Source organism: Aquarana catesbeiana, linkage group LG03 (genome assembly GCF_042186555.1).
Source record: "Aquarana catesbeiana isolate 2022-GZ linkage group LG03, ASM4218655v1, whole genome shotgun sequence".
Taxonomy (NCBI): domain Eukaryota; kingdom Metazoa; phylum Chordata; class Amphibia; order Anura; family Ranidae; genus Aquarana; species Aquarana catesbeiana.
In genome coordinates, this window is record NC_133326.1 from 719,901,465 (window position 1) to 719,925,323 (window position 23,859).

Consider the following 23,859-nt stretch of genomic DNA (forward strand, 5'->3'; position numbering starts at 1 on the left):
CTAAAAAATAAAAATTCCAAAGTGCTATAATGGTGGGAACCTCCCAACTAAAAAGTTGTTGCACTTGAAGTTAATTTGTATTGCAATTATCTGTAGAGGGGTTTCCACCATCCCTGCTATGTTTAAAAAAATGTTTGTCTTATTCTCATTTTGATGTGTATTACATGTGATGTTACATATCATTGGAATTATTGCACTTGTAGTTAATCTGTATGGCAAATATCTATAGGAGGGTTTTCCACCATCCCCGCTAAGTTTTTCATTTTTTATGTCTTTTTTAAGTTTGATGTGAAGTTACAGATCACAGAGACCGGTGTTGTGATAATATTGAAGTTTATTGAGATTTCCATACATTAGAGGATTCCACCATTATTGTTAACCACTTGAGCCCCGGACCATTATGCTGCCTAAGGACCAGAGGTCTTTTTCCAATTTGGCACTGCGTCGCTTTAACTGCTAATTGCGCGGTCATGCAATGCTGTACCCAAACGAAATTTGCGTCCTTTTCTTCCCACAAATAGAGCTTTCTTTTGATGGTATTTGATCACCTCTGCGGTTTTTATTTTTTGCGCTATAAACGGAAAAAGACCGAAAATTTTGAAAAAAAATGATATTTTCTACTTTTTGTTATAAAAAAAATCCAATAAACTCAATTTTAGTCATACATTTAGGCCAAAATGTATTCGGCCACATGTCTTTGGTAAAAAAAATGTCAATAAGCGTATATTTATTGGTTTGCGCAAAAGTTATAGCGTCTACAAACTAGGGTACATTTTCTGGAATTTACACAGCTTTTAGTTTATGACTGCCTATGTCATTTCTTGAGGTGCTAAAATGGCAGGGCAGTACAAAACCCCCCCAAATGACCCCATTTTGGAAAGTAGACACCCCAAGGAAATTGCTGAGAGGCATGTTGAACCCATTGAATATTTATTTTTTTTGTCCCAAGTGATTGAAAAATGACAAAAAAAAAAAAATATTTACAAAAAGTCGTCACTAAATGATATATTGCTCACACAGGCCATGGGCCTATGTGGAATTGCACCCCAAAATACATTTAGCTGCTTCTCCTGAGTATGGGGATACCACATGTGTGGGACTTTTTGGGAGCCTAGCCGCGTACGGGGCCCCGAAAACCAATCACCGCCTTCAGGATTTCTAAGGGTGTAAATTTTTGCTTTCACTCTTCACTGCCTATCACAGTTTCGGAGGCCATGGAATGCCCAGGTGGCACAAAACCCCCCAAAATGACCCCATTTTGGAAAGTAGACACCCCAAGCTATTTGCTGAGAGGCATATTGAGTCCATGGAATATTTTATATTTTGACACAAGTTGCGGGAAAGTGACACTTTTTTTTTTTTTTTTTCATAAAGTTGTCACTAAATGATATATTGCTCACACAGGCCATGGGCATATGTGGAATTGCACCCCAAAATACATTTAGCTGCTTCTCCTGAGTATGGGGATACCACATGTGTGGGACTTTTTGGGAGCCTAGCCGCGTACTGGACCCCGAAAACCAATCATTGCCTTCAGGATTTCTAAGGGTGAAAATTTTTGATTTCACTCTTTACTGCCTATCACAGTTTCGGAGGCCATGGAATGCCCAGGTGGCACAAAACCCCCCCAAATGACCCCATTTTGGAAAGTAGACACCCCAAGCTATTTGCTGAAAGGCATGGTGAGTATTTTGCAGCTCTCATTTGTTTTTGAAAATGAAGAAAGACAAGAAAAAACATTTTTTTTTTTTCTTTTTTCAATTTTCAAAACTTTGTGACAAAAAGTGAGGTCTGCAAAATACTCACCATACCTCTCAGCAAATAGCTTGGGGTGTCTACTTTCCAAAATGGGGTCATTTGGGGGGGTTTTGTGCCACCTGGGCATTCCATGGCCTCCGAAACTGTGATAGGCAGTGAAGAGTGAAATCAAAAATTCACGCCCTTAGAAAGCCTGAAGGCGGTGGTTGGTTTTCGGGGTCCGTACGCGGCTAGGCTCCCAAAAAGTCTCACACATGTGGTATCCCCGTACTCAGGAGAAGCAGCAGAATGTATTTTGGGGTGTAATTTCACATATTTCCATGGCATGTTTGAGCAATATATCATTTAGTGACAACTTTGTGCAAAAAAAAAAAAAAAAAAAAAAAAAATTTGTCTCTTTCCCGCAACTTGTGTCGCAATATAAAATATTCCATGGACTCGACATGCCTCTCAGCAAATAGCTTGGGGTGTCTACTTTCCAAAATGGGGTCATTTTGGGGGGTTTTGAACTGTCCTGGCATTTTATGCACAACATTTAGAAGCTTATGTCACACATCACCCACTCTTCTAACCACTTGAAGACAAAGCCCTTTCTGACACTTATTGTTTACATGAAAAAGTTTTTTTTTTTTTGCAAAAAAATTACTTTGAACCCCCAAACATTATATATTTTTTTAAAGCAAATGCCCTACAGATTAAAATGGTGGGTGTTTCATTTTTTTTTTTCACACAGTAATTGCGCAGCGATTTTTCAAACGCATTTTTTGGGGAAAAAACACACTTTTTTAAATTTTAATGCACTAAAACACGCTATATTGCCCAAATGTTTGATGAAATAAAAAAGATGATCTTAGGCCGAGTACATGGATACCAAACATGACATGCTTTAAAATTGCGCACAAACGTGCAGTGGCAACAAAATAAATACATGTTTAAAAGCCTTCAAAAGCCTTTACAGGTTACCACTTTAGATTTACAGAGGAGGTCTACTGGAAAAATTACTGCACTCGATCTGGCCTTCGCGGTGATACCTCACATGCATGGTGCAATTGCTGTTTATGTTTGACGACAGACCGCCGCTTGCGTTCGCCTTAGCGCGAGAGCAGGGGGCGACAGGGGTGTTTTTTTTTTTTTTTTTTTTTTTCTTTATTATTTTTTTGCTTTTTTAATCTTACTTTTAAACTGTTCCTTTCATATTTTTTTTTTTAATCATTTTTATTGTTATCTCGGGGAATGTAAATATCCCCTATGATAGCAATAGGTAGTGACAGGTACTCTTTTTTGAAAAAATTGTGGTCTATTAGACCCTAGATCTCTCCTCTGCCCTCAAAGCATCTGACCACACCAAGATCGGTGTGATAAAATGCTTCCCCAATTTCCCAATGGCGCTATTTACATCCGGCGAAATCTAAGTCATGAAATACTCGTAGCTTCCGGTTTCTTAGGCCATAGAGATGTTTGGAGCCACTCTGGTCTCTGATCAGCTCTATGGTCAGCTGGCTGAATCACCGGCTGCATTCTCAGGTTCCCTGTTGAGACAGGAGAGCCAGAGAAAAACACGGAAGACGGTGGGGGGGGGGGGGGCATTCCCTCCCACGGCTTGTAAAAGCAGTCTAGAGGCTAATTAGCCGCTAGGATTGCTTTTACATGAAAGCCGACCGCTGGCTGAAAAGAATGATACCAAGATGATACCTAAACCTGCAGGCATCATTCTGGTATAACCACTCAAAGTCGTGAATGGCGTACCTGAAGACAAAAAAATGGTTAACAATGGTTAACAATAAAGCACAGTAAAGTGTAAATAATTACACACCTGAAAAACAAACATGATAAAACATAATAACAATAACAATAACAATAACAATAACAATAAAACATTGCAGAATAGAATACAGTAAAAAAGAGCAGAATAGAGAGAGAGAATAGAGAGAGAGAGAACAATAAAACAACAACTATTTTTTTTTATTTCATATTTTTTTTTTTTTTTACACTTTTTTTGTAACTAACTTTTATAACTGTAACCGGTTCCAGGTTCGGGTCTCTCAAAATGCGATGGCATCTTGGGAGACCCTGTGAAAGTGTGCCTAGTCTGTGCAATGCTGTACCCTACGCTAATACTCAACTAGTGAATGGTAGCGTTCAAAACATTCACCAATGCAAAGACCAGGATTGTCAGGACAGGAGAGACAATAATAGCGGGTGTCACGCCTATATCCGCGCTTGCTGCAGACACAACATCTTTTTTGGGGGGGTTCGTTGGGTAGGGGTACTCGGGAGGACATAAAGAAAATGCCTCTCATGCAGCCGACTGCATTTGGTTGGGGATGTGAATGGGGGAAGTACGGGCGCTGCAGAAGCGGTGGGTTCCCAATTAGGATTGGCGAATGCAGCAGGAAGGGCACTATGGGCACGACGGGCCTGTGTTTGTCTTCTTGGTGGCAGTGGGACACTACTTGTGCTTGCCACCTCACCAGATTGAACTGCACTTATGGGACTCGCCACGTCACCAAGTGTTACTGCAGTGCTGGTTTGACTACGACCGGGGTGTACTAGGCCGCTGGCGCTTGCCAGTTCACCAAAACGCTACCAAAAAACGTTAGCGATCGCAGGGATCAGGCCTGACTCTGCGAACGCTGCAGTTATGCGTTTAGTGTTTTGTAAGTGTCAGTGATCGATCGATACTGCACTTGGGTGGGCTGGGCCGGGCCGGGCGGAGGGGCAAAACGCAGGTGCTAGCAGGTATCTGGGCTGATCCCGCTAACACTGCGTTTTTGGGAACCCTAAACTGCTGGTGACGCTAGTATAGATCTGATCGGATCAGATATTGATGCGATCAGATACTATACCACTAAGGGAGGTGTACGGTGCGTGCGTGGGTGTTAGCGGTACTGGCGCTAATCTGACGCTGCCTGGGGCTGGTGCTTGCCAGTTCACCAAAACGCTACAAAAAAAACTGTTAGCGATCGCAGGGATCAGGCCTGACTCTGCGAACGCTGCAGTTATGCGTTTAGTGTTTTGTAAGTGTCAGTGATCGATCGATACTGCACTTGGGTGGGCTGGGCTGGGCCGGGCGGAGGGGCAAAACGCAGGTGCTAGCAGGTATCTGGGCTGATTCCGCTAACACTGCGTTTTTGGGAACCCTAAACTGCTGGGGACGCTAGTATAGATCTGATCGGATCAGATATTGATCCGTTCAGATACTATACCACTAAGGGAGGCGTATGCTGCGTGCGTGGGTGTTAGCGGTACTGGCGCTAACCTGACGCCTGGGGCTGGTGCTTGCCAGTTCACCAAAATGCTACCAAAAAAACTGTTAGCGATCGCAGGGATCAGGCCTGACTCTGAACGCTGCAGTTATGCGTTTAGTGTTTTGTAAGTGACAGTGATCGATCGATACTGCACTTAGGTGGGCTGGGCGGAGGCACAAAACGCAGGTGCTAGCAGGTATCTGGGCTGATCCCGCTAACACTGCGTTTTTGGGAACCCTAAACTGCTGGGGACGCTAGTATAGATCTGATCGGATCAGATATTGATCCGTACAGATACTATACCACTAAGGGAGGCGTATGCTGCATGCGTGGGTGTTAGCGGTACTGGCGCTAATCTGACGCTGCCTGGGGCGACGCATATCACCGCCGGGCGATCAGGGGGCTAAACCTTTATTTGGTAATAAACGGCGGGTGCCCTGACACTATAAAAAATAAACGAAATAACCAGCGTCATCCGTAACGGTTATACGGTGATCAGTGGTGAAAGGGTTAACTAGGGGGCAATCAAGGGGTTAAAACATTTATTCGGTAGTATATGGGGGTCCCTGTCTCTATAAAATGCTGACGGCGAACCTAAATATTTACCTCACTAACTAGCGTCACCAGCGACACTAATACAGCGATCAGAAAAATGATCGCTTAGCAACACTGGTGACAGGGGGTGATCAAGGGGTTAAAACTTTATTAGGGGGGGTTAGGGGGGTACCCTAGACCTAAAGGGGGGTAATACTAACTGTCCCAACACTGTAACTGTCACAAACTGACACTATGCAGTAATCAGAAAAAAAAAAAAAAAAAAAACTGCTGGTGTCAGTTTGTGACAGGGGGGGGGGGGGGGTGATTGGGGGGGGATCGGGGGGCGATCGGGGGGGCGATCGGGGTGTTTTGTGTGCCTGGCATGTTCTACTGTGTGTGTGTGTGTTGTGCACTCACATAGATGTCTTCTCTCCTCGGGCCGGAACGGAAAATACCGACCCGAGGGGAGATGACATCACTTCCTTTGCTGCTGTTTAGCATACAGCAGCAAAGGAGTGTTTTCATTGGCCGGCGGCGATCGCGAGGGGGGGGCCACGAACGGATGGTCTCCCCCTCATCACGGATCGCCGCTGGACAAAAGACGACCGCCTCGGGCACCGGGGGGGGGTCCGATCGGACCCCCCACCCGCGGAAGGCAAATCACGTACCCTGTACGTGATTTTGCCTGTCCGTGCCACTTTGCCGACGTACATCGGCGTGAGGCGGTCGTCAAGTGGTTAAGTTATTGATCAGTAAGTTAGCGCTGCACTTTTTTTGTGGTGTGGGAAGACATAACAGTGTTTAGTGGCCGGCCTTTTACTGACACTTTTTTATTTTACCTCCAGTAGTTTATTGTAAATAGTAGTGTGGTGATTACCTATTATACTAAAGATCAGCATGAGGCATTAATGAACATTGACACAGTTGTGCCCCACCCATGAACAATGTGCCTGGCTGCAGAGTTCATCTCCCCATCCCTGCACTCAGTGCACTGATGGGCACTGACGGGCAGCACTGATGGGCACTGATGGGCACTGATAAGTAGCACTTATTGGCATTAATAGGCAGGACTGATTGGCATTGATAGGCTGCACTGATTGGCAGTAATTGGCAGCACTGATAGGCACTGATAGGAGGCACTGATAGGCAGCAATGACTGGCAGCACTGAGTGGCACTGATAGGCAGCACTAAGCGACACTGATTTGCAGCACTCATGGGCACTGATGGGCACTGATTGGAACTGATGGGCACTGATTGGCAGCACTCATGGGCACTGGCAGTATTGATTGGCACTGATGGGCAGCACTGATTGGCACTGATAGTGGCACTGATAGGCAGCACTGATGGGCACTGATAGGCAGCACTGATGGGCACTGATTGGCAGCATTGATTGGCACTGATGGGCATTACTGATTGGCATTGATAGCGGCACTGATTGGCAGCATTGATTGGCACTGATGGGCAGCGCTGATTGGCACTGATAGCGGCACTGATAGGCAGCACTGATGGGCAGCGCTGATTGACACTGATAGGCAGCACTGATAGCGGCACTGATAGACAGCACTGATTGGCACTGATAGGCAGCACTGATAGTATCACTGATAGACAGCACTGATTGGCACTGATAGCGGCACTGATAGGCAGCACTGATGGGCAACACTGACTGGTGGCACTGATTGGCACTGATAGCGGCACTGATAGGCAGCACTGATGGGCAACACTGACTGGTGGCACTGATTGGCACTGATGGGCAGCACTGATGGGCATTGATTGGAAGCATTGATTGGCACTTATGGGCAGCACTGTTTGGCACTGATGGGCAGCAGTGATTGGCACTGATTGGCCCTGATAGGCAGCAGTAATTGCAACTATAATATATAATTATGGAGGCCGGCTCCCTTGCATTAACCAAGGTAGAAACTACTGAACCTGACAGCCCACGCTTCTTCAGAGTGTGGGTCTCACTAGCCAGACCATTAAATTTAGCATTTGTAAAGTAGGATGGAATACCAGACCTTGCGAAAGAAGGTCTGGCCGTGGCGGTAGGGTCCATGGGTCCCCTACTGCCATCTTTACGATCTCTGCATACCAAGATTTACTGGGCCCCTCCTGGGGCCACAAGAATCAATGACTTCCCTTCCTGTTTGATCCTGTAAAGAAGTCGTGGACGCAGGCAGAATAGGAGGGAATGCATAAATCAGTGAGAACCGATTCCACGGGAATAGCAAGGCATCTGTTCCACATGCTAGCGGATCCTTTGTTCTTGACACAAAGTTGTCAATTTCTTTGTTGAACCTGGACGCAAACAGATCTATGTCTGGGATCCCCCATTTTTGACATATTGACAGGAAGATATCGGGGTGAAGGAACCATTCTCCTGGGAACAACTGCTGGCGACTCAAGTAGTCCGCCTGCCAATTTTCTATTCCTAGAATGAAGACTGCCAATAGGCAAAGTACATTGTTTTCTGCCCAAGATAGGATATGATTCACCTTTCTCTGGGCAACACAACTTCTTGTGCCCCCTTGGTGATTAATATAGGCCATTGCTGTGGCATTTTCGGATTGATTCATGGCAGGACAATACCGTAAACTGAACGTTCAGGCCCTCAGGACCAAGAGCTCTGCCTGAATTTCTGAAATGTTAATGGGCATGGCCATTTTTAATCTGGGCCACTTCTCTTGGATAGTTGCCTCTTCCAGGACTGTTCCCCAACCTATACAAAAAAGGTTGGCATATGTTGTTACCACTTCCCAGGTAACTGAAGGAAGGATTTTCCCCTTAGTAGATTTTTGGATATTAACCATAAACTGAGTCTCCAGTGCACCCAGCCTACAGCACCTGGTATTTCCAGGTGGTCTCTCATCCGGGTACTAACTAGGCCTGACCCTGCTTAGCCTCCCAGATCGGGCACTATCAGGGTTATGTGGCCATAGGCTTTGGAGTCAGACACATTGAGAATGTAGAGCTTAAACCCTTTGTTCAAAGCGGATAGGATACTATTTTGCAGCAGTCTCGAATGGAACTGAGCATAAGGAACGGCCTCGAATGAAGCCACCATCTTTCCCAACAACCTCATGCAAAGTTGAATGGAAGAAATTCATTTTGCTTCGACCACCTAAATCAGTTCCTTTATGGCGCTGATCTTTGCCTGGGGTAAGAATACCCTTTTCTGGGTGTACCTATGATCGGGCCCAAGTATTTTAGCCTTCTTCATGGTTTTAAAGAAGATTTCTCCTAGGTTGAGAATCCGACCTAGATATTCCAGGTAGTTGAATGTGGTGACCATGCTTTGGTCCAAGCGGGCTACTGACTGGTCTATCAAGAACAGATCGACTAGGTAAACCATAATCATTATACCTTGGGCCCTTAATCTGGCTAGAAGAGGGGCCAGAACCTGTGTAAACACTCAAGGTGCAGTAGCTGGACCAGAAAGCAGAGCTACACACTGAAAATGAAGATTTTCCACCTTGAAAAGTAGATATTACTAGTGAGCGAGGAAATAGGCATATGGAGGTATGCATCTTTGATGTCGATTGACGCAAAAGTTCTCCTCCTTGTAGGATGGAGATAACTGATTTGGATTGTCTCCATACGAAAAAAGAGTGGTTATATTCAGGAATTGAATTTAGATTTTTGAGATCCAGAATGTCCATTCAGATTTGCACCGTGAAAAAAAGAGGTTTGAATCAAACCCCAACCTCTGTTCTTACATGGTGTCATGAGAGGGTTTACCCGTTGGTGGCGCTATCGGCCTCTTGGATCGCAGTACCAGTGTTCACCAGCGGGTGTCTTGGGGTGTTGGTTTATTTATATTACTTATCTTAAATAAACATTATTCTTATTTCACTTTACATGCGTTTTGGTTTCCTCTTTGCAGTCCACACAATCTGGTCACATCTGTTCATGACACATGGGGACCCCCATGATCACTTTTTTCTTTTTCTCTGGATCCTTAGAAACATTTGATCTGAGAAAACGAGAAGATGGGAACTCTTGGAACTCCAGTTTGTACCCTGGAGCTATTGAGGAAGTCCCCCACTCGTCTTGACACTCTTCCTGCCAGATCCTTGAGAACTGCAGAAGAACCTGATGGTGGAAGCCGCTGTGACTGCCTGGAGGCTGATGCCTCTGGCACAGGAGAAGGAGCTTTAAAATGAAAATACATTTACTCCTTTTCTTAAATGGCAAAAGGGGTGCTTTCCACTAGAATTTATTTGGATGTATTATCCAAAACATCCCCAAATAGCTGTTTTACTACAAAAAGGAAGACTAGCCAGGAGCTTCTTACAAGTGGCTTAGCGAAGGGCGCAAGGCCTGAAGGATAGAATCTCTCATAGCAACTATTGCAAATATAAAGCTGCCTCCTGGGCCTGCTGATCAGGATAACCTTTAACACCTGTTGAAACTGGTCTTTCAATGATTAAGCAATTACTGCCAGCGCAGGCTGAGACACTCAATCTGCCAGAGAAAAAAAAAAGAGTTTTTTTTTTCAATAGGAATTCCACCTTTTTATCCGTTGGATCCCTAAGCATTTGAGCATTGTCTGCCTGACAAGTCAAACTTATTCACAGAGGATATATAATTGTTGGAACACCCTACTTAGTGAATTTCCCCCAAAATAGGATAAAGTGTGAAAACTTTTTAGGAGTACCTTAACTCAGTTAAGGATACATAAATGTGGAGTGATCATTCAGCAAGAAATTGCACCAATTGCTCCAGAAGAGGAGTCATCAGCCTCACCACGGTCCCCTGAGGAAATTCGTCTTCTCCTGCCCCTAGTTCCTCAGTTTGAGGGTCCTAGGTAATGGAAGAGAACCTGTCGCATTTTGACCCACACTGTCGCTAAGCCTTTTTTTTTTTTTTTTAATTATCATAAAATAAACAGGGGCTGCAGTGTTAAAAACAGTTGCAGACATTTTATGGCCCTGATGCTCACTCTGACCAGCCACCCCCTCTCAGGGGAGGATGCCATTTGTAGAGATGAGTTGGCTTTCCAGAGCTTGAGGGAGACCCTTTTAGCTCTTTTTTGTAGGTGTTTCAACTCCCCCTTCTGACCATAGTCCGATGCACGAAGCAGAGGTACTACCAGAAGAAATTGCATCCACTTGAGCAATAGTCCAGCTACTGCTGCTGCTATTAATGCTCAGCCTGATGCAAAATAGTAAATGTGTCAAAAAGGAAATGCCTGTATCGCCAAAACCTCTTTCATGCTATCCTTTGCTCTTATGTCTCTCCGACAATTTTGCAGCCAGCATAAATGGAGTTTTTCTTTTTTTTTTAAAAACACACTTTCGCGTTGGAGGACGCCAACGCCACACTAAGCCCCGCCCCCACCGTCGCATCGCGTCTCCCCCCTCCTTTCTGTTAAAAAAAAGAGAGTTTTCCCGCACAAGCACAGGCCTCTGATCCGACGGGATCGGCTGAATGAGGGAGGGATGGCGTGGAGGAGACCTGGAAGCCGCCGCTGTGTAGAGGCGGTGGAAGAAAATGTCATTGCCGATCGTTTTCAGTTCTCCCTTATACTCAGCCTCTTGAAGAGGGGAAGGGTTCAGCTCAGGTGGGGGTGTCTGGAGGAAGCAAAACCCCACAAACTTACCGGAGGTCTGACTGCTAGCCGGAGGAAAAAAGTCTGCTGCTTCTGTGACACAGCGTGACTCTGAGCAAAGCATGAGAAGGTACGTGCTCCATACAGCCCCCAGTGGTGACAACATTTACTTTAAAGGAGACATTTCATAAGAAAATTAAAAAGTTCCTTAGAAAAACTCCACTTACCTTTCCCGCCACAGGGTTTTCTGTGGTAAAACCAACAGACCCAATCTTCACCCTTCACAGTAGGTTAACAAACCTTCTGGAACCGGGTACCCTCGGGGAACCCACAATCCTGGACCTGTAAAAAGCACCCCACCTGTAAAACTTTATGGCGTTAATACCAAAAGTACTGGATCCAGGGGTCCAGCTCTCTAAAAAGAGAAGCGTTACAGGCAAAACCTCATTTCTTTGGATACTAGGCCCAGGTACCATTCAATTAGGCCTAAAAGACACTTTGAAAGGATCCAACTGCATAGCTAGCCCCAGCAAGGGAATGAAGCACATCTTCACTCATGACCAACACCTTAGACACTGGCGAAAAAACTGAGGTACTCCCAGTAGTGGGTGGGGTTATATAGGGAGGCAACTTCCTGTTTAGGGTGTGACAGTGTCCAGCACCTGAAGGTGGACTATAACCCACATAGTAATTACTATGGCTCTGTGTCCCGTGATGTAGGATTAAAGAAATACATTTACGTTTTTTAAACTAATTGTTAGGGATGCACCGATATATCAGCCGCTGAAAATATTTGGGCAAAAATAGGGTTATGCAGCCTCTGTGGACACCCCTGTCTCTGTGGGCATTACTCTGCTCCAGTGCCCGCCCCCCGCCCTTTTTTTGCGTCACCCTTGAAGTCACAATGTGACCAGCTTGAAGTGACGGTCCACACTTGAACAAAACAATTCATATTCAGATTAAATCATATTTTTAATGAGGAATAATACACGCTGATGTATTATAAATCGAAGAGAGGCCAGGGACCACTGAGACTAAATAACGTGTTCTTGAGTGGTCAGAGAGTTGTGTAACAAGATAGAGAATATTGCAGAACTCTGAGCACTTCCCCTTTATAGTGACATTTTATGTTCCTAGAACTAGAATGGTTCCCCAGAATAGGGAAACATCTTCTTTTAACAACATTATAAATAAAAGAAGAACAGATTTTGAAGACGCAGATTGTGCGGTGGTTGGAATTGTGTTTGTCCGCGGCGTGCAATGGTGGGACCTGAAAATCTAGAGATGGAGCCAGGTAGGTCCTAGATCTGATGATTGATGAATCGTCAAAGGGGGGGAGGAATCCTGCCAAAATAACATTTATTATCCTTAAGGGGTATGTAAGAAATTCACTTCTCTTATCTGTTCCCCTTCGGTTTGTACTCTATACCCACAGTTGATCCAGAGCTGATCCCTTCATACGAGCTGTTCTGTCCTTCTTATATGTATTTTTTATTTGTTGTACTGAACTGCATTATGTTATTATTTTTTCTGGAGATTGCTGATATATAGTGAAGGTTTAGGGCCACTACAACTTGCCTACTATATGATTTTGGTTTCTCCATTCTGTTTAGTGCTGGTTACTTCAGTCCTAGATTGTCCCTCCATGTTTCTTCCATGTTCCCTCAGTCAGTGTTAAGCTTAGTACACACTATCAGTTTTTTAATTCAGCCCAGAAGGCTGAACAAAAACAAAACAGAAAAAACTGAATAGCTTGGGTGGAGTCCAATCCAATCCAATGTTAGTACAGTAATCTCCCCTGCTGAACTATTGTGCTCTAACAGGGGGACTGCTTGGATGCCAATCGGCAAACCCCTTTCCAAGCATTTGGCCTGCTTAGGTCGGCCTGGCTGCCTTACACACGGGCCGAATGTTGGCTGGTTGTCTTCTTACACTTCAGAAGACTTGAAAAATATCCTTTGTACTGCAATTGAAGGGCAATTGTATTGAATTTAAAGTGTTACTAAACCCACCACAGTAAAATCAGTCTGTATACGCAGTAAAGCATTTATGTAAAGGAAATTATTGTGCTCGGTGCATCCTAAAACAAGGTTTAAAAAAGGTTTAAATAAAATAAACCTGATGTTACTTCTGTAGCCTATATATTCCTGACACCGGGCAAACTAGCAAATCCTCAAAACAATAGTGCGCTGTCCCATTAAAAATAAATCTTACATTGCAATCAATACATTAAGTACAAACAAAGGCAATGTGCCAATAAACAACAATATGGACCTTGAATGTCCCCTATACAAAGTATAAAGTGCAGAAAGAGGCAATGTGCAAATAAACATTGTGCAAATGACCAGTGATATGGACCTTGATTGTCCCCTATACAGGATTCCAAACAATGATATGCAAGCAATACAGCAAAAACAGTATAATAATATTCAATAAATCAAATAATATTATTATTTCTGTATGAATTAAATTAGATCTTATTTTTGAATCTTATTCTTAGATCTTATTCTTGAATCTAGACAGATTCTTAATTTGGCACTGTGGATATATATACATATATATATATATATATATATATATATATATATATATATATATATATATATATATATATATATATATATATATATATATATCTCTTACCTGCAATTGTGTGCATACACAATTTGGCACTTTGGATACATATATATTTATAACTTACTTGCGATTTTTCGTGCACATATACCTATAGGTATGCACGTATGCTTATATATACCCACATGCCCTTATTATACTGACCATTTTTTCAATAATTTATTTTTATTTTTTATTTTTATTTATTTATTTATTTATTTATTCTTATTTTTAATTTATTTTGTTTTTATTTTTATCATCCATTCTAGTGCTGTTTAAGAAATAAGGCCTTTTTCTCCTTTCCATAACACCGACATTGTCATTAGCGAGTGTGTAACCTTGCTGCAGTGGTTTACATCATATTGATGTGCAGGTTCCGCTGACAGTCTGGCTTCACCGATATTTATTTGTTGCTTCTCCTTTCGTTATAATTGTTTTCACTTCCCCTTGCCTAAGGTCTTATTTTATCTCATGTTGTTTTCTACGTCTTATTCCCTGATCATATATGTTTGTATACCCGTGAGAACGTTTGTATCAATTCCTCTTTTCACTCCCGCCCATGGTCCCACCCACAGATTATAAATAGTTATACCAGGGCAAGTGTGTAGTCATCGGCTTGATGAAGGAACCAATCAGAAGTTCCGAAACGCGTCCCCATTTTGATGACTACTTCCGGTTTCCGGCTTGCGGTCCACGCTGGTTGTCGCCCCCCCCCCCCCCCTGTTGTTGATGTCACTTCCGGGATCCTCTGTTCCTTGCTGATCCTGATGGCTTGATTGTTCTATCAGTGTCTCCAGAGCCCTAAGACGTCCATCTGCGGGTCACCCTGGGATCTTTCGCTGCCATACATTGACATTATTGAGAGTTTACAACACACTGGGGACCTCCCCTATGCCGGATCACTTGTTTTATGTACATGCGATATGCTTTCATTCATTGCAGATCCTGTAAGTGTTTTTAACCCTTTTTGGGGACATTAAAAGTTTTAAATTCTGCACTTAGGGGCGCCTTTCTGTTTTTGTCTGTCTTTTAGAGATCGCTCCTCTCTGCAAGCGCAGCCCTGAGTGCTGAAGAGACATATACACACACATTGGATCATCTTAATTGTTTTTATAACAGACTATTTTAAAGACATTTTCTGCCTAGTCCATTCATTCAGAGCGCCCTTATATATATACTTTTATCAGGTAGTGCTGAATAACCAATCTATAAGATTATTTCCTGGGAGAGTATAGTAGCTAGGTAGTAGTCTTTTATATCAATGTATCCCATTCCCCCTACCGATCTATGTTTGATAAGTTTGGCGTGACTTCTTCTGGGTTTCTTCCTTTGCCACATGTATTGACTTATTATGGATTGGAGTGAGTGTATGTAGGTGTGAGAAAGTGGTAATGGTACTGTTCTGAATATGTACAGTAGTTTGGGTAGGACTGGCATTTTAAATGCTGCCAGACGTCTTGACCAGGAGAATTCATGTTTGGAAAGTTTGGTTGTTTCTCTTATGCAGTGTACACACGAGTGGACTTTTCGACTTTTCGACCGGACTGCCTATTGCCTACCGGCTATCAACTTCCTTATTTTAGTCCGGTCGTACGTCATCATGTACAAATCCGTCGGACTTTGGTGTGATCTTGTGTAGGCAAGTCCTTCGTTCAAAAGTTCCTTCGGAAGTCCGTCAAAAGTCTGACGAAAGTCCGCCGGAATGGCCGTCGGACTTTTGTTGCCGAAAAGTCTGCTCATGTGTATGCGGCCTTAGAAGCATTTGTTTGGCTTCTGTGTAGTTAGCAGCAAATAGACTTTCTGTTGATTTAGTAAGGGTGATACCTAGATATGTAATCCCCTTGTCTCCTCAGGGATAAGTAAAGTTGTTTCTAAGTAGACTACTAGTCACTGCATCTAATCCTAGGTCTAGTATATAGGATTTGTTTTCGTTTACCTTATATTACGATATTGTACCAAACATGCGTAACAGTTGATGTATCGAAGCCAGGGAAGATAGAGGGTTAGTGATCGTAATTATCACGTCGTCAGCAAACAGGTTAATTTTGCGTTCAGTAGATCCTATTTTGAATCCAGTGATTACCAGGTTTGTTCTTATATGTTCTGCGAGAGGTTCCATTGTGAGATTCAAGATAAGTGGTGAAAGAGAGCATCTTGTCGGGTTCCGTTAGTAATTTTGAATGGTTTGGATAGCATTTCAGAAGTGTAGACTTGGGCAGTAGGGGTTGAATATAATGCTAGTATGGCCAACAGAATGTTTCCCTCAAATCCAAACTTGCAGAGGGTCACCTTGAGATAGGCCTGGTGGACCCTGTCGAAAGCCTTCTTTACATCCAAAGATAGGAGCAGAGAAGGCGTCAGTGATGTCTCAGCTATGTGGATGTGTTTTGGAACTGCTGGTGTTTTTGACGGTGAAAGTTTGTGAACTATCTGCTGCAAGCAGGCACCGAGACAGAATGCATTACGTGTACATCTTATGTGGGTGTGATGGCACCAATAACCTGGTACTGAGTTTTCAGGAGTTGTAGGACGGCTGGTGTTAGAGTTGTGTTCCTTCTCATGGTGGTTTGGGCTTGTTAGTGAGTCTACTTCAGGAATAATTCCCCAAGTGCGTAGCATTTGAATTCCTTCTTCAACAGTATTGATAATATGCTTCACCCCATTTTTGGTCACAATGAGTTTGGTCGGGAATCCCCATTGGTAGGGGATCTTATGGTTGTTGAGAGGTTTGGTGATGGTATTCAACTGGCGCCTCTTCTGGCGAGTGTATTGGGAAATATCCGCATACAATTGTAGTTTTGCGTATGGTGCTGGGAGTTGTCCCAGATGTCTTCCTTTGGCTAGAAGCATGTCTTTTGCATGATAGAAATGGATTTGCATCAAAACATCTCTAGGTACACTGGCTGGGAGATGTGGAGGTTTAGGAAAGCGGTGGATGCGGTCGATGATAGTTTCCATCGGGGACAGGTCAGGCAGTAGTGTAGCTATTAACTTCCTGGCATAGGTGTTGCGATCATGTGGTAAAATAGCTTCAGGTATGCCTCTTATTTTGACATTGTTTCATCTGGACCTGTCTTTGAGGTCCGCCATCTTGGCTCTGACCCAGTGTTGTTCATCTCGGGTGTGATCGTGTGCATCGACCAGGTCTTTAACCGTTTCAGTCATGACATTCATATGTTGTTCAATATGATCAACTTTCTGATCAATAAAAGACATTTCATCTTTAAATTTTCTGAACATGGAGAAAATGTCAGTATACAGCGAGCTATGAAGCGACATAAGCATCTCCTTCATAGTTGTATCAAGAACCGGCATGTTAGATGTAGGAAACGCTGCTATAGGGCATGGCTGGGCCTGCTGTGTGAGGAGAGTGTCTATAGCAGGGCTTACCTCAGGGTGCTGCAGTACAGAATCCAAGCGCATCCGCGCTTTAGCAGGACTGTTGCTGACCGAGTATGATTGTGGAGGTGAGGGGGATCAGCTGGGGGGGATATTTCTTCTCCATCTGCATCAGGGAGATCAGTGTATGCAACAGTGCTGTGTGCTGAGGAGTCACGGGCGCCAGTGGTGGCATTTGATAGGCACAGTGGCTGCATTTTGTGGCACAGTGGCTGCCTTTGATGGGCACAGTGGCTGCATTTGATGGGCACAGTGGCTGTGTTAGATGGCACAGTGGCTGCGTTTGATGGGCACAGTGGCTGCGTTTGATGGGCACAGTGGCGGCATTTGATGGGCACAGTGGCTGCATTTGATGGGCACAGTAGTGGCGTTTGATGAGCACAGTGGTTGCGTTTGATGGAACACAGTGGTTGCGTTTTATGGCACAGTGGCTGTGTTTGATGGGCACAGTGGCTGCGTTTGATGGGCACAGTGGTGGCATTTGATGGGCACAGTGGCTGCGTTTGATGGAACAGTGGCTGCATTTGATGGGCACAGTGACGGCGTTTGATGGGCACAGTGGCTGCAATTGATGTTTTTTTTTTCAGTTTGTTTGCTATGAGTCTCTACAGTTTGGTAAGCGGCCATCTTCTTTAAAGGAGTACCTCTGAGCACTTTAGCATTTTGAGATCATACTGCACATCGAGCACTTTTCACATATATGGACTATTATTTGATTTATTGAATATTATTATACTGTTTTTGCTGTATTGCTTGCATGTCGTTATTTGGAATCCTGTATAGGGGACATTCAAGGTCCATATCACTGGTCATTTGCACAATGTTTATTTGCACATTGCCTCTGTTTGCACTTTATACTTTGTATAGGGGACATTCAAGGTCCATATTGTTACTTATTTGCACATTGCCTTTGTTTGCACTTTATGTATTGGTGTCAATGCAAGATTTATTTTTAAAGGGACAGTGCACTATTGTTTTGAGGATATGTAGTAAAGCTTTAGGTGGAACCTAAAGGGTTAATCCTGCACATTGTGTAAAAAGGCTGTTTGATCCTGTCTTCTCTGATCCTCCCCTTCTACTGTCCCCAATCTATCTGCTGATAGAACAGAGCCTTGGGAGCACTGTGCACATGCTCAGTCTGGTATGTATTGTGGTTTTTTTTTGGGGGGGGGTGCATGTGATTAGCACATGGTCAATCAGCATTGTCCAAACAGAGGGTCGGGGGTCCCACAGCCTCATAGAACAGTCAGTGGAGAATGAAAACTCCTCCTACACGCTTTAACCAGACACATGATAGAAGTCACAAAAATGCTCTAACTGCTGGTAGGAAAAGGTAATTAGCAGTTTATATTTACTAAAATGATTGCATTTTAATGTTCTGTATGCTGTGGGAGACCCAGATATAGTGATTGCAAGCTCCTGGGTTTAGTAACACTTTAACTTGTGTGTCTTATTGAATGAAAACTGAAGCTGCCTGTGGATGGTGCCAATTCAGGCAAATGACCATACTGTCTAGACAGACTGAGTCTCAGGAGGAATGATGATGTGTAAAGCAGCTTTTGAAATAGAACATGGGAGCCATCAGCTCAGGCACGTTGTTTCGCCAAGAAAAAAAAAAAAGATGTTGACGTATAATTTTCACTCTCAGAGCACCGTTATATCTGAATTGCATTGCACTGCCTCCCTAGGTATCTTATATGAATGTCTATGTTCCTCTTCAGGACAATCTCATGTGGACGGTGGGTATGTCAATGTGAATAATCTCAATGTGCGGAGGTTAAAGAAGACAGAAAAAGCCAAAGGTAAGTTATTATAATAAGGGGTATCTTCTTCATCAGCTGAGGACCCGAGTCTCCATTTATAGGACATACAGTGGGGCAAAAAAAGTATTTAATCAGCCACCAATTGTGCAAGTTCTCCCACTTAAAAAGATGAGAGAGGCCTGTAATTGTCATCATAGGTATACCTCAACCTGTAATTGTCATCATAGGTATACCTCAACTATGAGAGACAAAATGTGGAAACAAATCCAGACAATCACATTGTGTGGTTTTTGAAAGAATTTATTTGCAACTTATGGTGGAAAATAAGTATTTGGTCACCTACAATGAATCAAGATTTCTGGCTCTCACAGACCTGTATCTTCTTCTAAGAGGCTCCTCTGTCCTCCACTCATTACCTGTATTAATGGGACCTGTTTGAACTTGTTATCAGTATAAAAGACACCTGTCCACAACCTCAAACAGTCACACTCCAAACTCCTCTATGGTGAAGACCAAAGAGCTATCGAAGGACACCAGAAACCAAATTGTAGACCTGCACCAGGCCGGGAAGACTGAATCTGCAATAGGCAAGCAGCTTGGTGTGAAGAAATCAACTGTGGGAGCAATAATTAGGGGGATCAACTCTAGAGATAAAACGATAATTCTCCCGCTCTACAAGACTCTGGTCCGGCCGCACCTGGAGTATGCTGTCCAGTTCTGGGCACCAGTCCTCAGGAGGGATGTACTGGAAATGGAGCGAGTACAAAGAAGGGCAACAAAACTAATAAAGGGTCTGGAGGATCTTAGTTATGAGGAAAGGTTGCGAGCGCTGAACTTATTCTCTCTGGAGAAGAGACGCTTGAGAGGGGATATGATTTCAATCTACAAATACTGTACTGGTGACCCCGCAATAGGGAGAAAACTTTTTCGCAGAAGAGAGTTTAATAAGACTCGTGGCCACTCATTACAATTAGAAGAAAAGAGGTTTAACCTTAAGCTACGTAGAGGGTTCTTTACTGTAAGAGCGGCAAGGATGTGGAATTCCCTTCCACAGGCGGTGGTCTCAGCGGGGAGCATTGATAGCTTCAAGAAACTATTAGATAATCACCTGAATGACCACAACATACAGGGATATTCAATGTAATACTGACACATAATCACACACATAGGTTGGACTTGATGGACGTGTGTCTTTTTTCAACCTCACCTACTATGTAACTATGTAATTAGAAAATGGAAGACATACAAGACCGCTGATAACCTCCCTCGATCTGGGGCTCCACGCAAGATCTCACCCCATGGGGTCAAAATGATCACAAGAACGGTGAGCAAAAATCCCAGAACCACATGGGGGGACCTAGTGAATGACCTGCAGAGAGCTGGGACCAACGTAACAAAGGCTACCATCAGTAACACACTACGCCACCAGGGACTCAGATCCTGCAGTGCCAGACGTGTCCCCCTGCTTAAGCCAGTACATGTCCGGGCCCGTCTGAGGTTTGCTAGAGAGCATTTGGATCATCCAGAAGAGGATTGGGAGAATGTCATATGGTCAGATGAAACCAAAGTAGAACTGTTTGGTAGAAACACAACTCGTCGTGTTTGGAGGAGAGAGAATGCTGAGTTGCAACCAAAGAACACCATACGTACTGTGAAGCATGGGGGTGGTAACATCATGTTTTGGGGCTGTTTCTCTGCAAAGGGAACAGGACGACTGATCCGTGTACATGAAAGAATGAATGGGGTCATGTATCGTGAGATTTTGAGTGCAAACCTCCTCCCATCAGCAAGGGCATTGAAGATGAAACGTGGCTGGGTCTTTCAGCATGACAATGATCCCAAACACACTGCCCGGGCAACGAAGGAGTGGCTTCGTAAGAAGCATTTCAAGGTCCGGGACTAGCCTAGCCAGTCTCCAGATCTCAACCCCATAGAAAACCTTTGGAGGGAGTTGAAGGTCCGTGTTGCTCAGCGACAGCCCCAAAACATCACTGCTCTAAAGGGTATCTGCATGGAGGAATGGGCCAACAGACCAGCAACAGTGTGTGACAACCTTGTGAAGACTTACAGAAAACGTTTGAAATCTGTCATTGCCAACAAAGTAGGGGTGTCGAAATTAATCGCAACATCGATGCATCGGGATTCGGCTGTCCACGATGCGGCATCGATGCTACAGCTTTAAGAAATCGATTAATCATGACGTCATCCTCGCGTCGTGCCGCCGCGCCATGCCCTGCCTCCGAGTGGAGCCGAAAACAGCCGAAGTTTTCATGCCGTTTTATTCCCGCTGACGTCATCCCCGGCTGCCCTGTGTGTGTGTCGCGAGACAGAGGAGAGGAGATGACACGTGTTCCCCGACTCCAGTCCCGGTCCCCAGAGCTCACGCTCAGATTTGCTCCTCGGCCAGTGCCAGTCACAGACAATACACTACTGTGTATCACGGTGTGCAGCGTGAACTGCACTGCCCACGGGCCAGGGGAGACCGTCCGCCGTTCACCCCACTCATCAAGTCACACGCAGCAGCTGCAGGAGCAAAACTGGGAGAGAGACCGAGCGAGCCAGGCCATGCTTGTCTCATCACATAGGGGGCAGGAGAGGAGACAGTCGCCGTCATCATCATCATCAGACAGGTACAACATTCACAACAACATTACACAAGAGAAGAGATGCTGACTGTCACACACACACAGACATAGTACTGTAAGCTGAGGATCAGATCATTTGCTCCAGTTATGAAGCCCGGAAGCACATCAGGGTTAAAGATTTAGGAAAGCAAAGCAGCAGGGAGTCAACTTAAAAAGAGGAACTGCAGGCTTTTCATTTGTTTCCTATTCACCTACTATTCAGGATATCATATTATATAATAGTAGGTGAATAGGAAACAAATTAAAAGCCTGTAGTTCCTCTTTTTAAGTTGACTCACTGCTGCTTTGCTTTCCTAAGTCTTTAACCCTGATGTGCTTCTGGGATTCATAACTGGAGCAAATTACAGTGCCTTGCAAAAGTATTCAACCCCTTGGCTTTTTACCTATTTTGTTACATTACAGTCTTTAGTTCAATGTTTTTTTTATCTGAATTCTATGTGATGGATCAGAACACAATAGTCTAAGTTGGTGAAGTAAAATTAGAAAAATATACATATAAAACTATTTTTCAGAAATAAAAAACTGATAATTGGCATGTGCGTATGTATTCACCCCGTTTGTTATGAAGCCCATAAAAAGCTCTGGTGCAACCAATTACCTTCAGAAGTCACATAATTCGTGAAATGATGTCCACCTGTGTGCAATCTAAGTGTCACATGATCTGTCATTACATAGACACACCTTTTTGAAAGGCCCCAGAAGCTGCAACACCTAAGCAAGAGGCACCACTAACCAAACACTGCCATGAAGACCAAGGAACTCTCCAAACAAGTAAGGGACAATGTTGTTGAGAAGTACAAGTCAGGGTTAGGTTATAAAAAAATATCAAAATCTTTGATGATCCCTAGGAGCACCAGCAAATCTATCATAACCAAATGGAAAGAACATGGCACAACAGCAAACCTGCCAAGAGACGGCCGCACACCAAAACTCATGGAGCGGGCAAGGAGGGCATTAATCAGAGAGGCAGCACAGAGACCTAAGGTGACCCTGGAGGAGCTGCAGAGTTCCACAGCAGAGACTGGAGTATCTGTTCATAGGACAACAATAAGCCATACGCTCCATAGAGTTGGGCTTTATGGCAGAGTGTCCAGAAGAAATCCATTACTTTCAGCAAAAAACAAAATGGCACATTTTAAGTTTGCGAAAAGGCATGTGGGAGACTCCCAAAATATATAGAGGAAGGTGCTCTGGTCTAATAAGACTAAAATTTAACTTTTTTGGCCATCAAAGAAAACGCAATGTCTGGTGCAAACCCAACACATCACATCACCCAAAGAACACCATCCCCACAGTGAAGCATGGTGGTGGCAGCATCATGCTGTGGGGATGTTTTTCAGCAGTCAGGACTGGGAAACTGGTCGTAGTTGAGGGAAAGAAGGATGGTGCTAAATACAGGGATATCCTTGAGCAAAACCTGTACCACTCTGTGTGTGATTTGAGGCTAGGACGGAGGTTCACCTTCCAGCACGACAATGACCCCAAACACACTGCTAAAGCAACACTTGAATGGTTTAAGGGGAAACATGTAAATGTGTTGGAATGGCCTAGTCAAAGCCCAGACCTCAATCCAATAGAAAATCTGTGGTCAGACTTAAAGATTGCTGTTCACAAGTGCAAACCATCCAACTTGAAGGAGCTGGAGCAGTTTTGCAAGAAGGAATGGGCAAAAATCCCAGTGGTAAGATGTGGAAAGCTCATAGTGACTTATCCAAAGTGATTTGGAGCTGTGATAGCTGCAAAAGGTGGCTCTACAAAGTATTGACTTTTAGGGGGGTGAATAGTTATGCACATTTACTTTTTCTGTTATTTTGTCCTATTTGTTTTTTGCTTCACAATAAAAAATAAAAAAAGCTTCAAAGTTGTGGGTAGGGATGAGCATCGAGTTCAAATCGAATATTGGCTGTTCGCAAGTTCGCCGAACAGCGAACAATTTGGGGTGTTCGCGGCAAGTTCGAATGCCGCAGAACACCCTTTAAAAGTCTATGGGAGAAATCAAAAGTGCTCATTTTAAAGGCTTATATGCAAGTTATTGTCATAAAAAGTGTTTGGGGACCTGGGTCCTGTCCCAGGGGACATGAATCAATGCAAAAAAAAGTTTTAAAAACGGCCGTTTTTTCAGGAGCAGTGATTTTAATAATGCTTAAAGTCAAACAATAAAAGTGTAATATCCCTTTAAATTTCATACCTGGGGGGTGTCTATAGTATGCCTGTAAAGGGGCGCATGTTTCCCGTGTTTAGAACAGTCTGACAGCAAAATGACATTTCAAAGGAAAAAACCCATTTAAAACTACCCGCGGCTATTGCATTGCCGACAATACACATAGAAGTTCATTGATAAAAACGG

The 23,859-nt window shown here is 43.8% G+C and overlaps 1 protein-coding gene across 1 annotated transcript in view; it reads left to right on the forward strand.

Annotated features, from left to right (window-relative positions):
• The first annotated feature begins 12,269 nt into the window (after positions 1-12,269).
• LOC141134916 (CD209 antigen-like protein C) overlaps positions 12,270-23,859 on the forward strand; it is a 68,430-nt gene continuing 56,840 nt past the window's right edge. The window contains exons 1-2 of the mRNA XM_073624349.1: positions 12,270-12,386; positions 18,826-18,906. Coding sequence (XP_073480450.1) covers positions 12,353-12,386; positions 18,826-18,906 — 115 coding nt within the window. The 5' untranslated portion in view covers positions 12,270-12,352. The remainder of the gene's footprint in view (positions 12,387-18,825; positions 18,907-23,859) is intronic.